This window comes from Lethenteron reissneri, chromosome 9 (genome assembly GCF_015708825.2).
Source record: "Lethenteron reissneri isolate LAM-NWPU_2019-01 chromosome 9, ASM1570882v1, whole genome shotgun sequence".
NCBI lineage: Eukaryota > Metazoa > Chordata > Hyperoartia > Petromyzontiformes > Petromyzontidae > Lethenteron > Lethenteron reissneri.
This window is the reverse complement of record NC_083787.1, coordinates 4095773-4111433: the sequence shown is the minus strand read 5'-3', so window position 1 is coordinate 4111433 and position 15661 is coordinate 4095773. Positions and strand designations below refer to the sequence as shown.

Here is a 15661-nt window from a genome sequence, read left to right as displayed (position 1 = left end):
AAGCCAAGCATGTCTGTGTGTCCCACGCGTGACGTCACTCCACGTCGGCCAGCCCCCCTCATTAATACTCATGAACAGGTGACGTCACTCCACATGTAACCCTCTCCCTCATTAAAAATCATGAGCAGGTGACGTCATTCCACATCGAACAGCCCCCCACATTAATAATCATGAGCAGGTGACGTCTTCCAAATGGACACACCCCCCCCCATTAATAATAATTAGCGGGTGACGTCACTCCACATGGGGGGGGGGGGGCGAGGCCCCTCCTCCCCCCTCGGCGTCAACTTACAATCCTCACTACAACGGCAGAACCCTCACGTCACGCGATCTCCGTCACGCTGTTGAGACATAGGAGTAAAAGTGACGTCATGATCAACAAGGGATTATAACCTTTAAATGAAATAGGTCTGTGTCACCGCGGCCTTACAAATTGCACACGAATTGATGCAATTAATGTATCACGTCGCGATCTGCTTTTCGCTTGCAAGTTTCAGATTTATTGAAATATAAACCCGCACGTGAACGGGCAAAAAGCGAGTTATATTTAATTTCCTAACACAATTAAATCACTTTCAAATAACATTTCATTTATAAAAATGCTCAAGATATTTTGCATGTACACGGAGTGTACAGATTTTAAAAAATTCCACACGGTATAAAAAGGTGATTAAGCTTAGCCTATTCCTGAAATTATAAAATAGTTTGTTTCACAAAAGAAAACTTCAAACAGTTGTATTTGATGCACGATTGTTTTAAAAAAAATCGGCCTCGAATGGAGATTTCTTAAATCTCGTAACAAAGAAATATAAGTGCTAGCTATTTGCTCAACGAAACCCAACAAAAGAAGACCGGTTTGCATGTCACTTTAACGATGACCTCGTGGAAATAATGAACAAAAAATATACAATGTAGCCATGACGAAAGAGGCACATTTAACTAAACATTTATGGTTGGACCAACAGCACTTTGCTCGTTTTGCACAGTTCATTAATTTGGTAAGCAATTGTGTGTACAATTCTTTCCACAGCTTCAGTTGTTCCTTGGACATTACTCGTTACTTTCTCATAACCACTCGCATTGATAATTACGGTGGCGAGATGTTAACGACCTCGTCCTGGTATACAGGAGGTAGTGGGTTCGTTCCCAACCCTGACGCCTGCTGTATATTTGAGTTCTCTACCCCTGGTCGCGTAGATTTTTTTCTGGGTCTTCCGTTTTTCACCACATTTAGAATCAACATCGTATTTGGCTGCAATACATTTCCACGTGATAAGCCACTTCATTGAGCTATCATTTGTGGCCAGGTCGCTTCTAAAAAAGACCTATATAGCTCAGTGGGCCTTACCTGGTAAAACAAAAATAGTTTCGTTAAAGTTTTTAGTTTAACGACTGTGGCTCAGTGGCAGAGCAAGCTGCTCGCAATCAGGGGGTTGTGACTTCAAATCCTGATTGGGGGTTCACTCAGCCCATTATCCCACTTGGTGCCATAAAATGGTACCACTTTGTGGAAGGTTGTCCTCTGGAATGACTCACCCTTGCCATAGAAATGTGGAATTCCCACCACTGGATCAAGGCTGTTTAAAAGGAGATGAGCAACGCCTCAATGTCCAATTCCCAATTGAGCAGGGAATCGCTGCTGAATTACTCGCCGTGTTACTGGTCACATTACAAATGCCCGATTCCAAAGAGCTCCAAAGATTGCGTGGCCACACGTCATTTAGGCCACAATTTCTTCAATAAGCGCATCTTGTGACCCAACGTACAAATTGTTTTATTTTTCACGTGAACCAGCACTGTCCGCGCATTTGCGAAGGACATAACTTAAGTGAAATGTAAGCGATGTGGATTTAGCGTGAGCGCTCTGCAATAATAAATGCATACAATTTGGCGCGATCTCGAGCAAGATGCACGTGTAAAGACACTGATAAGCGTGTTCATACCGCTGCAACGGGGGGCAGCAAAAGAGCAAGGGAGATGATTATTTTACATCTTTTAAATGGGTTTACTCTCCAACACACAACTGGTGTGCTGCACAAGTAACGGATTGGCATGTTTTGCTTAACGTGACGAATCTTACTAATTGGTTGTGTCAGGCGGTGGCGGGTTTAACGACACATTTATATTTATGCGATCTAACCCAAACAACCTCTATTAGAGAAATTATTTCATGGCCTGTTTTTCACTGACCAACTCACTTCAATCAAATTCACTTTCATCTGGGGTGAATTTCTTTTGCATCCATTACAAGCTATCATTTGTTCTGTCTAATAAGTGAATTTAAAATGCTACTTGAATAGACTTCAGTGTGCAACTCAAATTATTATCCAAAAAATATGAAATGCATGTTGGCAAAAGATGCTCAAAAATATCGCCCGTGGCTGCTTCATGCAAACGCCTGTTGGAAGTCGACTCAGCACTCCAGATGGCCCGTCTGCCGGGTCAGAAGGCACAAAGTCGCCCTTTCTCCGCAGACTTTCCGCTCCTGAGCGCAGCGGTAAATGCATCCATGAATTCCGTCGTCCAACCGAAGAACTGCTCAGAGTCCCGCTCAGTCGTTTCTCCAAACCTAACCTGCACGGTTAAACACAGTGCCACATTTCAAACGTTTTAACGGAGAATGTTGACAGTGAATGCCTCTTTATATGACATGCTTAGCTCTCGTACATTTTGTTGATGAATTTCTCTTTTTTCCTCAATTCTACCCCGACTTTGCAATTGGTGTCATGTGACGAGATGAAAATAGCCATTCGGAGCTCGTGCCAAGGAGTGTTAGGCAGCGACATTTGGGAGCGGATATCACAGATCTATTTTTTTAGATGCCTTCAAGTAATCTACGATCCACGCAATGAGGCAACACCTCCCCAACCGCGTTGCTAAACAGAATTATTCAGTGCGTGACAGACCGATGGTTTACATTCTGACGAGATGGAATATAGGCAAAACAAAATGCAAAAGCAAATTAAATAAGGGTGTTTTTTTTTTGTCAAGACCATCAACTCGCTAGTCTTGGGAAGCTTATCTAATTGCACGCGGCTGCTTGGATTTAAGTCCACGATGTCCGTGTTGTTGACTCGTTGCCCTGGCCTCTGAGCCACCCAGCTAGAACCTTCATTAAAACCATTCCAGTACCAGTTTGCTGGAAGTTCACTGTCAAACCAATATATATTTTGTTATCCATAATAGAGGTGTTTGGGTTAGATCGCATACATAAAAATGTATCATTAAACCCGCGAGGGATAACCGCAGGTGCAAAAGCACGAGAGACGTCTCACCATGAGAGCCGTGTACGATCTGCGCAAGTCACTGATCTGCGTCCCCAGGTCGTTGAGTTCTCCCTTAAACTTGTTGATCATTACCTGCAAAAAAGCGATGAACGTCACCACTGCGTGGTTAACTTTGTCTGCTGTACGTTAGCACAAAAATCCCCGGCGCACATGACCACGTGATCCCTGAAATTTCCACATTGCAATTGCACAATAACCGTATGGTGTTACACAATCTCAGGACAGTGATGTTACTGGCGATGGTCGTGTTGGGGATGGTAGTTATTGTGATGATGGTGGCGGTGGTGATGATGATGATGGTGATGGCGGGGCTGGTGGGGAGCATTTGCACAATTTTTGTGATGCACCATGACGCCTTGCACCTCGCAAGATACTGCCCCACTTCATAGAATACAATCTTTGATCATCCTGGACAGCCTCCAAACTTTAATGAAAATATTTTGTCGTGTTTTGTTGATGCCATTGCAGGATCTAAACCCTACATTAGACCGTATAGCCAATACCTCTGAAATATTAACTTCTAGCTGCTAAGTGTTAAAGGGCTTTTGTGCGTTTATGGTCTCAGCCCAATCTTCAATGATGGCACGAAAAAGTTGGAATGTAGAAATATATATAACTGAACTTAGTCGTGCCACACGGAGCTGTGAAAGCCCATACGTTGCGTCAGAGGTGGTGAAATTGACACTTGCCCCGCGTGGCTAGAGAATGAGTCTGGATGACGGGCAAGAAAAACAGCCGAGCGAGCGTTTGTGATATCTCGCTTTCTGGATGTACAGTACTGCCGAAGACATTTCAATGTTCTGTCCGTAGCAACAAAAAATTTACGAAAGACAATCCGGCTATTTATAGCATAAATACAGGAGGTCTTTAGAGGGTCAAACACCAAATGGACACCTGTCACAAGACATCGAGTTTGCATTAACCACACATACTTAAGGCAGAAGGAGTAAAGCCCGTTTTTATCATTCAATATCTTGATGCTGACAAAAAGGGTCCCATAGATACCATCCAGCTACCACAAGGTTGTTTGGAAAATGTGTGACGGGATCGGAGAAAACAATAGACAGCATGAAATAAGAGATGTGACATGACCCATGTGTACTGATCTTGACGAGGCAAGATCGTCGGTTGTAAATTAATTATCCATCTATGTCCCCCAGCTTCCGGTGTGAACGATTGCACGTTGCAGCGCTTGGAGGCAATCTACCTTGAGCTCCACCAAAAACTTGGTCTCAGACTCGCTCTTGAGTGACTTCTTGAGTGTGCCGTGGTACTGTTGGAGCTTGACCAGCGACTGCTTTAGCACTGCGGGCGGAGCGAAGACGCACAATGACTAAACATTCTAACCCTCCCTCCGTCTCCAAACAATAAGAGTGAATTCTAGATTTGAAGCTTTCGTGACTGCAAGGATTCATATTCTTACGGAGTGGTATCTCTTGTAATCTCTCATTTACTTGATACAGCTATCGTGCTGTGACGGTTCCACCTGAAGACGGAAGCTTGTGTTGCCTCCAAAACGTCGTGATTTTTATTTTATTTTTATTTTTCTTTTATTAATTTTAATTTTAATTTTTTACCTACGTGACTTTACCGAAAAAACCTAAGAATATGAATAAGAGTGAAATTGCCATATCCACACCTCACTTGTGATGATATAAACACAAGTTAATTACAGTGTGGCACATGCACTCCCTTTGTTCTGACCATTGTAAAAAAACAACAAAGCTATAGATAAACAACATAAGGGACTCCTCTCCTTTGTGAACATTCGACTTACCAACTTTCAGAGATACGAACAAGCCTGTCCGTATGTCATCCAGTTGCCCGTTCAGACCGAGAGTCGTAAAAGTTCAACCGCCACACAGTAGATGGCCGTGGTTGTTCGGTGTCATTACCCAGCATTCCCAGCATTTCCACCTGTCTGTTGTTGTTGTTGCATTGTCGCTGTGCGGTTCACTAGAACATTCTCTCTGCTTTTCACGAACATTATCAACCCCCATCGCGTCTCCGAAGCAGCGTAAGACTGGTGAAAGTTTTGAGGGTGGTCGGAAGAAGGGATGCACTATTATGATGGAAACTAAAGTAGACATTATAAAGCATTGTGAACCAGTGGCATCTACATCTGCAGGACGTGAAGAACCAGTTGCATCTACAGGAGATTATACAACTTTTAAGGCCATTCCCCGTGTTTAGTGTACACGTTGTACAACACGTTTGGAATCGACAGGAGTAAAGTTGGACTTACGAACAAAATCGACTTATGAAAGACCTCTGGAACCTAACTCGTTCGTAAGTAGAGTAGTCCTGTATATTTGATGAATGTTGCATCATACATTCAGAAATAAGTGAGACCGATTCATTATACTGAGTGACAATCTCTACGGTTGTGTTGGTCACAGGACACCGAGAAGTATGCGACAAAAAACCCCACAACGCACCTCTATGCAAGTGCTAACACGTTTGCCTTTGAAAGCCTAGAGTCAGGGCAGTACAATGAATGATTAAATCAGCCAAGGGAGCGCTGTCAGCGCGGCGTTGCGTAACGATTCTTCACTCACCGTCCATTTCTGCCGTGAGCCCCTTAATGGACGCTGTGGGAGAGATGATCGCAAAGAAATGAATGATCGCAAAACGTAAAATAACACGCGCAAGCCTTAACGCGGGCAACACGCCCAAATTAACGGACACCGCATAGACAGGCACAAAAAGGCGAGGCACATTTGCACGTGAACGTTATTCTCGTGGCCAATGCGTGGTTGCGTTTTTTTTTATTCGTAATAAAACACCTTGTGTTGTGTGTCCCAGCCTCCCTCGGTTTTTGCTCGCTACCCAGCGTTTATCCCGGAGAGTCTGTCTTAAAGCACGGGCGGCCAAACCGCGGCACCCAGGCAGCTCAAGTGCAAATCGACGGAGATTCAGCTAACGTGCAACCCTTCAACGTGGCTAGCTGAAAGAGAGGAACAACTCATCTATGGTAGCGGTAGCCAGACACGAGCGCTCACGGGATGCTCCCTTGGATTTCTAAATGCCAAAATTTCCACAGCCAACCGGCGGCTGCGTGACCACGCCCTACATTACCACCCCCGCAGAACCATCCCACGCGACGGAGATTTGACCTGCGGCTTCTTCTTGGTTCTTTCGGTAAAGTCACGAAGAAGGGGAATAATAAAATAATAAAATAAAACATAATAAAATCATTCTCACGACGTTTCGGCCACAACACAAGCAGCCGTCCTCAGGTGAAGAACAGGTCTGTCGGGAAGACAGCGTCTGAATGAAACACCCCAGGCTTGGAGCGTATATTTAAGCTGGGTTGGAGGGGGAAGAGCACCTTGACAAAAGTCGTGAGAATTATTTTATTATGTTTTATTTTATTATCTTATTATTTCTCTTCTACGTGACTTTACCGAAAGAACCAAGAAGATGAATCCCTGCAGTCACAAAAGCTTTAAATCGAAATTTAACCTGCGGCTCTCGGATATTTGTAGACTGCGGTAAGCCGAGCACGTTTGGCTACCGCCTTTGCTCTGTGCTCTAAACTCAGGATATCTGCCTTCGTCTCGGGCGCGTTGCGAGCACACCGTGCACTGACCAGTCGAGCCAGACTTGAGGCTCTGGAGCTCCTGGGCAAAGTCCAGGAGCTCTGGGCGATGCACCTTAATCTGCTCCACCAGGAAGCACAGCAGAGTGTACTTCCTGTTCTGGCCTTTTGTTTCCATCAGCTGCACTCAACAAAAACCATCAATATTAAAAAAAAACATTATCAACAACAACAATCGTGCAATCAATTCAAGATTTGTAACATGCCATGTTTCGGCCAACAGAAAATACATCTTTTGAGTCCGGTCTTAAAAGCACTGATTATCAACACCAACATCGTCATGATCATCATAAACCGTCATAATGATCATTCATAAGTGACATGACAGTGGTGGAAACGGGAGGGGGGGGGTCTGTGCCCCCCCCCACTTCATTTGGTTAAACGATGTGAGCAAGCGAGATACTTTAGCTCTTGTGAATGGGGGGTGGGGGTCATTATTTTAATCACGTTTAACAGCAGGAAGTGTTTGTTGTTATTGTTAATCATAATAATGCGTTATTTTTCACCGTTAAAGCCCGAGCTATTTTAAAGGGTGGGGTGTGGTGGCGCCGTCATCAGCACACTGCACTATGAAAGCAAGGCGGCTTAAGTTGGATTCTCAGCCACCGCTACACCATCAGTGGCGAGTGACGCAACAACAGTTGCAGGCACTGAGCAGCGTCATTCCATATTGCTCAAACAGCTCCTGTGAGTGAAGTGGCAGGGGGAAGCCTTCATCGAGAAGTGAATTAGCAAGCAGATATGACGATGATAGTAATAATGATTATTAGTGCATTCAAAGCGCCACTGAGTAGAGACACTTTATTTAAAACCAGATGAGAGCCTGCCGATGCTAAAAAGCTAAAAAGTTTCCTTTAAAGGAAGAACAGGAACGATGAATCAATGAGAGTGGTCCAAGATTTGAAATCACGTAAAAAAGTAAGTAAGTCCCTCCGGCGATCGCACTCTGCATTCAAAGCGCCACTGAGTAGGGACACTTTATTTAAAACCAGATAAGAGCCTGCCGATGCTAAAAAGCTAAACATTTCCTTTAAAGGGAGAACAGGAACGATGAATCAATGAGAGTGGTCCAAGATTTGAAATCACGTAAATGTAAAAAAAGTAACTAAGTCCCTCCGGCGATCGCACTTTTGCAAAGAGAATGTCAGCTTCACAATCAAAACGATTTGCAAACACCCCCAAAAAAAAGCCCAAGAACGAGTCCAGGACTATCGCAGCAGCCTCTGACCCGCGTACGAGTGGGCGTACCTTGGGCAGCGTCGAGAGGCAGAAGCCCTTGATGGGGCTCCGTCCGGCCGTCTCGTTGAGGCGGTTGCCCACGAGCAACACGTACTCGAGCACGCACGGGAACTTCTTGCTGGCCGCCAGCTGGGAGCAGCGCGAGAGCTGGTGCGCGACGAGCTGCGCAGTTCGGGAAACACGCCGACGGGCGCGCACACGTTGCGAACTCCGCGAGTCGTTTGGAAAATATCCGCGTTACATCTTCTTGGTTCTTTCGGTAAAGTCACGTAGAATGGAAATAATAAAATATTCTTAGGTTTCTTCGGTAAAGTCACGTAGGTAAAAATTTAAATTAATAAAAGTAAAATAAAATTAAAATCACGACGTTTCGGAGGCAACACAAGCTTCCGTCTTCAGGTGGAACCGTCACAGCCACGACAGCTGTATCAAGTACTTGATACAGGTGGAACCGTCACAGCCACGACAGCTGTATCAAGTAAATTTACTTATCAGGTAAATTTACTCTATCAAGTAAATGCTGCATCAAGTACTTGATACAGCTGTCGTGGCTGTGACGGTTCCACCTGTATCAAGTACTTGATACAGCTGTCGTGGCTGTGACGGTTCCACCTGAAGACAGAAGCTTGTGTTGCCTCCGAAACGTCGTGATTTTTTATTTATTTTACTTTTATTAATTTTTATTTTTTACCTACGTGACTTTACCGAAAAAACCTAAGAATATGAATCCTTGCAGTCACGAAAGCTTCAAATCTAGAAATAATAAAATAATAAAACATAATAAAATAATTCTCACGACGTTTCGGCCACAACGCAAGCAGCCGTCCTCAGGTGGAGAACAGGTCTTTCTCGACAGATGTTTCGGCCACAACGCAAGCAGCCGTCCTCAGGTGGATAACAGGTCTGTCGAAAAAGACCTGTTCTCCACCTGAGGACGGCTGCTTGCGTTGTGGCCGAAACGTCGTGAGAATTATTTTATTATGTTTTATTTTTATTATTTTATTATTTCCATTCTACGTGACTTTACCGAAAGAACCAAGGAGATGAATCCCTGCAGTCACGAAAGCTTTAAATCTAAATCCGCGTAGCATGCGCACGAATGACCAATGCATACGTCCGTAACAGGTATTTTTCATGTACTCGCCGACAGGACGAACATTGATAGGTCATTCGTTCCTCGACTGACCAACAGGACAAACATTGATACGTCATTGATTTCTGCACTCACCAACAGGATGAGCATTTAAACGTCGTTGAATATGTGCATTGAGGACACAGCGAATATGTTTTGAGTCAAAATAAGCTGCACGCGATCAACTATATTCAATTAAAGTGATAATCTGGAGGCTACTGTAAAAAAACACAATGTATTGATCACGTGACAATTCCATTTAGGAAAAGGTGTGTTTACTCAACTTAATTAAAAAAACAGGGCAATTTTTATTCTAATAATTTGTTCTTTTTCATACTATTTAATGAAAACCCAGTGGTAAGTCATAAAACATGCTCAATCGACCTGTTCTAAAATATGTTTAAATTCACTCGCTAAATGTCACCGAAGGATTTACGATCGACACACCGGTGGCTCCCTTGAGCGTTCCTCCCTCTAGCCAGAGGCGCGAAGCCTTCTCATTGAGTGTCCCCTCGGCGTCGGTGTGTGGTCACAGTGCTCGCCGGCTCTCGTACCGGTTTCAGCTCCCTGATCTGTCCCGGGAACTCACGAACGATCATCAGCAGCTCCAGTCTCTCGCCAAGGAAGGGGATGCTGCACATCTGTCGAAAGCACAAACACGCACGCACGAAACAATGCGCAGAGACAAAAAGTCTTGCCCCAACTGCCTGCAGGGAGCCAAGTGTGTGTCTATGTTTGTTCGTTGAACTTCTTTCGCACCGTACGTAGCCAACCTTGCTCATCGCAGAGTGTTTGTGAGTGAGGCTACGTGGAAGTCGTTTGATGGCAAAATGATTGCCATTCACCCTCCGCCACCCAACAAGATTATCACGTTTCGGATATTATTATTGCAACGTCACGCCAACGTGTTGATCAAATTTTGACCGATAAAAGCTCCAACTTATGAATTTTTCACGAGTGAATATTTCCGTTGGATTTCTTTGGTCCCAGGAAACGTCCTGTGCCACGTCGCTGCTCATCTCCGCCCGTCGGATGGGACAAAACCGACAGGCCACATGGGCCCGGCCCCTGGGGCCTGCGGTTCCCGTGCGCCGTACGTAGCCAATCGTGTCAGTTCGTGTTGCGGAAAAGGGCAGTCACGAGCGAACCTCCAGCATGTACTGGTCCACCTGGTGCAGGGCTGCTCGTCGCTTCACGTGTGGCTTGTACATCTCCACGTCTTCCGCCGTCGGCACGAATCTGTGACCAGCAACCGGGCGGCAGCAGGCGGCACCGCCGTCAGCGCGGTTATCGGTACGACCGCAGGTATCGCAAGCCACCTGCTTGCCACTGTGACCACGATGGGCGTATCCATTCGCTCAAGTCTTTTATCTTCTCACTTTGTTATATTATTTTAGGTTCGTAATATTGTGCTTTTTTGGTTTGTTAATTCAAATCGGACTTCTCCATTTCGAACGACAGTTTCACATCAAGCAACCCGCCAGAATGCCTTTAATGAACCCGACTGTCAGGAGACTCGGAATGTTTAAACAGATCCGGGTGTTTTTTGCTTTGGCAAATGCGACTCGAAAATACTGGTCCATAGGGCCTATAGATAGACTAATTGTTTTATTTTTTACTTGGTCAGACAAACACTTATTTACTTTTAATACAGATCTGCCACCAACCAATCCTACTCCATACGGGGTGGATATCTAGTCCCTTGGTATGGATCACGTGGCCTGCAATCAATGGTTGGTGGATCAAACAAATGTCCATAAAGCTCACGTAGGTAAAAACATTAAAAAGTAAAATAAAATAAAAAAAAATCACGACGTTTCGGAGGCAACACAAGCTTCCGGAAGCTTGTGTTGCCTCCGAGACGTCGTGATTTTTTATTTTATTTTACTTTTTAATGTTTTTACCTATGTGACTTTACCGAAAAAACCTAAGAATATGAATCATTGCAGTCACGAAAGCTTCAAATCTAGAAGTTCATAAAGCTCCCTTCCCGTGAGCTTCGAGGTGCCATGCCATGACTTGCCAGGAGAAGGCAGTGGACTAATCGCCATCTGTTTTCATCTGTACGGAGATAAAGCCTTTCCCCCTTTGCTCATGTAATTTTATTTCGGTTGCGCTGTTTTCTTTCCCACACTTATAAATGCTCACTAATTGGCTAAAAAATCCCATCTTAAAATGAAAAAAACAACCCCATGAAGGACCCTCTTTAAAACGAGTCTTACAACTCAGTGTGGCTTCCATGGATTAATAAGTAAATGATTATTATAGATAATTATCGTTATTGAAACTAATCTGAACTCATATCTCAGAAAATCAGTGGGAGTTTCTGAAACCCCATGAAATGTATATGGTGACATTTCTGGTAACTTTTATATAATCGATACCATGGCGCTTTGCTTCTCTCTAGTTGAAAACAAAAAGTTACTCGCGTCTTTAAAATGAAAATTACTAGTGCCGTGTCCGACAAACTGATTCCATGACTAACAATTGTTTTGTTATGTATATAATACACTAAACGAAATGATGTTAATTTTACCAGTTAAGGCCCACTGAGCGATATAGCTCTTTTTTAGAAGCGACCTGGCCACAAATAATTGCTCAACGAAGTGGCTCATCACGTAGAAATGTATATCAGCCAAATACTCTAAACGTGTGATGTTGATTCTAAATGTACTCGGGAAAACCGGAAGACCCGGAGAAATATCCACACGACCACGGGGAGAGAGACATGCAAACTCCACGTATACAGCAGGCGTCAGGGTCGGGATTGAACCCACGACCTCCTGCATAGCAGACGAAGCAGTCAACATCTCGCAGTGCCCCAGGGCGGAGGAGGACCAGGGTGGTGAGAGCCTCTCACCGCCGCAGTTCCGCGATTTGCTCGTCCGTGATTCCCGTTTCCAAGTCGCCGCGAAGGACGAGCAGCTGCTCGCGGAGCTGCGCCGGCTGAACTCGGAACCCGCGCAGAAAAATGCCTGCGCGCGCAACGCAGACACACACGCCCGTCGCCCTGAGTATTATACACTCAGTTTAACACGTAGGCTTTCGCGACCAATATTATTCATAATCAACGTTTTTGGGTTTAGATCGCGTTATTTATAAATGTGTCATAACCCTCCACCACCCGACACGGCCAATCAGTAAAAAAGTGTCACGTTGACAAAAGACAAATAGTTCACTGCTTTAGCCCACCACCGGTGTGTTGAAGCGTGAAACCACAACATTTACAATTTGAGTACGACGTTTCGCTGGTAATTGCATCCAGCATCATCGGGCAATTCGCCATTCGTTGATTATGAATATTATACACTCGTTGGCCGCTTGGAAACGACGTCGTCTTAAAATACTGAGGGCCGCAGAGCTTGAGCAAATGTTTGCGCTGCATCGCCGGCTGGCTGCCACTCCTCCGCCTGTCAGTGATTGATTCTAGATTTGAAGCTTTCGTGACTGCAAGTATTCATATTCTTAGGTTTTCGGTAAAGTCACGTAGGTAAATTTTTTTTATAAAAGTAAAATAAAAATAAAATAAAAATCACGACGTTTCGGAGGCAACACAAGCTTCCGTCTTCAGGTGGCACCGTCACATCACGATTGCTGTATCAAGTAAATGAGCGATTACAAGAGATACGGGATAGTATCTCTTGTAATCTTTCATTTACTTGATACAGCTATATTTGATCTCTCAAAAACAGACCTGGTCTTCACCTGAGGACGACTGCTTGTGTTGTGGCCGAAACGTCGTGAGAATTATTTTATTATGTTTTATTTTTATTATTTTATTACTTCCCTTCTACGCGACTTTACCGAAAGAACCAAGAAGATACATTAAACCCATTGGAATTTCTTATGCCAGAAAAAGTGTGTTGACCAGTGTTATCATTTGCAGACTTGAACTCAGGCTGTGGCTGTATGTGCTCGGAGGGGAACCCCCTCTGCTGCTTTGGCATCTCAGGTGCGAGAAGTCCCCTTGCTCAAGAAGGCGTATGATGTGCCTTGCAGAGAAATAGGCGAGACATCAGAATTGATTGATGGCAAGGCAGGTGTTCATATTTTGTCTCCCACGTTGTTCAATGTTGTGCTTGATTATGTGTACATGGGGAGCGGTAGTGTAGCGGTTAGCGCTACGCTGCGCTATGAACCCGGCGACACGGGTTCGATTCCCGCTCACGGTCAACACCAGTGACGATTATCTGAACCGGTCCCGGGCCTCCCCTAGGTCGACTCAGCCTCAAATGAGTACCCGGTGCGGTGTGTAAACATCGCCACTGGGGAGACAAAGGCGGTCGGGCGTGGTGCTGGCCACCCACCCCCTCGTGTACCGTTCCGGCCTTCATAGGTGCTCGCTAACAGAACTTGCCACTACAGTCTGTTAAGGCTACACAGGGGGATCTTTGATCTTTGATGAACGTCACCAACGGGGTTAGAGCACAGCGGTGCAACCGGTTTGTTTGGCTAGAATTCCGGCTGGAGCTACTCAGCTGCCTAAGGTACTGACGCCGGCAATCGGGTGTTAAGATGCAAGCTTCGACAAAGTGAGTGGCAGTAGTTAGAAACGGCACTCTTGCATTCGGTTCGCAAGCCACGATAGGAGGCGATAAGGTTGAGGCGGTGATAGACTTTGTGTACTCGGGCAGTAATGTCCATAATGCAGAGACAAGTCTGAGTGTAATTGAAACTGGTATTGGAGGCAGGAGAGCCATTTGCTTTACCGCGTGGAGGAGAGGGTTGGATGCTAAGCAACTCAAACAGGAAGTCGTCGGCAATTTGGGCCACAGGTGTCCGCAACGGATTCGAGGAAATTTGTGGCGAGATGTGAAAGCCGATGAGGAAGTCAAGAAGATAGCATGGCAGGTGAGGGGTTGCAGATACGATCAGACAATAACGATACGCTGGGTGGGACGTGTGCAGGATCGGGGAGGGCCGATTGCCGAGGCAGGCGTTGGACTCGTCTCCACGAATTCTTTGACCACGAGGAAGACCTCTAAACGGATGGAGCAGCACTCTTGGGACTGCTCTCGGAAGTCAGGGGTCTACTGTGCAGCAGCAGCAGCACACACACCAAAAACACCACACACCACCACAAACACCACACACCGCACACATACCCCACGCATAGCCACACACTGCACGCACCGCACACCACCGTGTGCACCGCACACACCACGAGCTGGAATTTGGAATCCCCTCCCCGGCGTTCCCGTTGTGTTTGAGTTTGGCACCGCCGGCCACACTTACAGAAGTTCTGCGCCACCTTGGAGTTCAGCAAGATCTGTGCCGTTGGCTGGGATGTGGAGATGATGGGCACCTGCACTGTCTCCAGACGGAAGGCATCCCGAAGGCGGACCAGGTCCAGCGCACCAACGTCCCCGCGCATCTGAGCCCACATGGACTTAGCGATCTGTATGGACACACGCGTCCGTATCAGCGAGTGTGCGCGTGTATGTTGTTTGGGAGCGCACGAAGTGCATCTGCCAGCCATCTCAGTCAGTCAACCCATGGCACCTGGGGGGGTTTGTTCCGTGACCACCTGCCAGTGAGCCTTGGACACTTCACGTGGCATCAAAGTTCACCAAGCATGGCATGAGCACCATGGGTGATGTCATCGCCACTTCGTTGCAAACAGCAGTGGGGAGCGGTCGTGTAGTGGTTAGCGCGCTGCGCTACCAACCCGGCGACCCGAGTTCGATTCCCGCTCACAGAAAAACCAGTGATGATTACATATCTGAACCGGCAATCGGCCTCACCGAAATCAACTCAGCCTAAAATGAGTACCTGGTGCGGTGTGTAAACATCGTCACTAGGGAGACAAAGGCGGTCAGGTGTGGTGTCGGCCACCCACCCCCTCATGTGCCGTGCCGGCCTTCATAGGTGCTCGCTAACAACACTTGCCTCAAGAGTCTGTTCAGGCTATATGGGTGATCTTTATCTCTGTGTGTATGCAGTGGTGGGGAGAGGTAGCACGCTGCACTACGAACCCGGCAACCTGAATTCGATTCGTGCTCACGGCCAACACCACTGATAATGATCTGAACCAGTCCTGGGCCTCCCCTAGGTCGACTTAGCCTCAAATGAGTACCTGGTGCGATGTATAAATATCACCACATGGGAGACAAAGGCAGCTGGGTACGGTGCTGGCCACCCACCATCTCGTGCGCCATGCTGTTGATATGAATGACGCTGCATAAAATGAAGCTATTATTATCGTTATGCTGGCCTTCATAGCTGCTCGCCAACATCACTTGCCCCAAAAGTCTGTCCAGGCTCTATAGGGGACAATTGGCTTCGTCGTGGCCTGGGAGTTGGCGACGCGGTGTTTCACGCCGCGGGTCAACGGCCCCCAGGGAGGCGGCGTCCAACTCCTGCCCGGGGACAGCAACGGGGCGGCGACGCTCGCACCGAGGC

The 15661-nt window shown here is 46.2% G+C and overlaps 1 protein-coding gene across 3 annotated transcripts in view; it reads right to left on the bottom strand.

Annotated features, from left to right (window-relative positions):
- Positions 1-760: 760 nt before the first annotated feature.
- Positions 761-15661, bottom strand: part of LOC133340450 (formin-A-like) — a 34525-nt gene continuing 19624 nt past the window's right edge. For all 3 annotated transcript variants that reach the window (XM_061548703.1, XM_061548705.1, XM_061548704.1), the window contains exons 9-18: positions 14495-14657; positions 12120-12234; positions 10408-10498; positions 9814-9900; positions 8137-8289; positions 6880-7009; positions 5846-5878; positions 4495-4592; positions 3276-3359; positions 761-2574 (exon numbers count right to left, since the gene is read on the bottom strand). In XM_061548703.1, the coding sequence (XP_061404687.1) occupies positions 2443-2574; positions 3276-3359; positions 4495-4592; positions 5846-5878; positions 6880-7009; positions 8137-8289; positions 9814-9900; positions 10408-10498; positions 12120-12234; positions 14495-14657 (1086 nt within the window). In that variant the 3' untranslated portion in view covers positions 761-2442. The remainder of the gene's footprint in view (positions 2575-3275; positions 3360-4494; positions 4593-5845; positions 5879-6879; positions 7010-8136; positions 8290-9813; positions 9901-10407; positions 10499-12119; positions 12235-14494; positions 14658-15661) is intronic.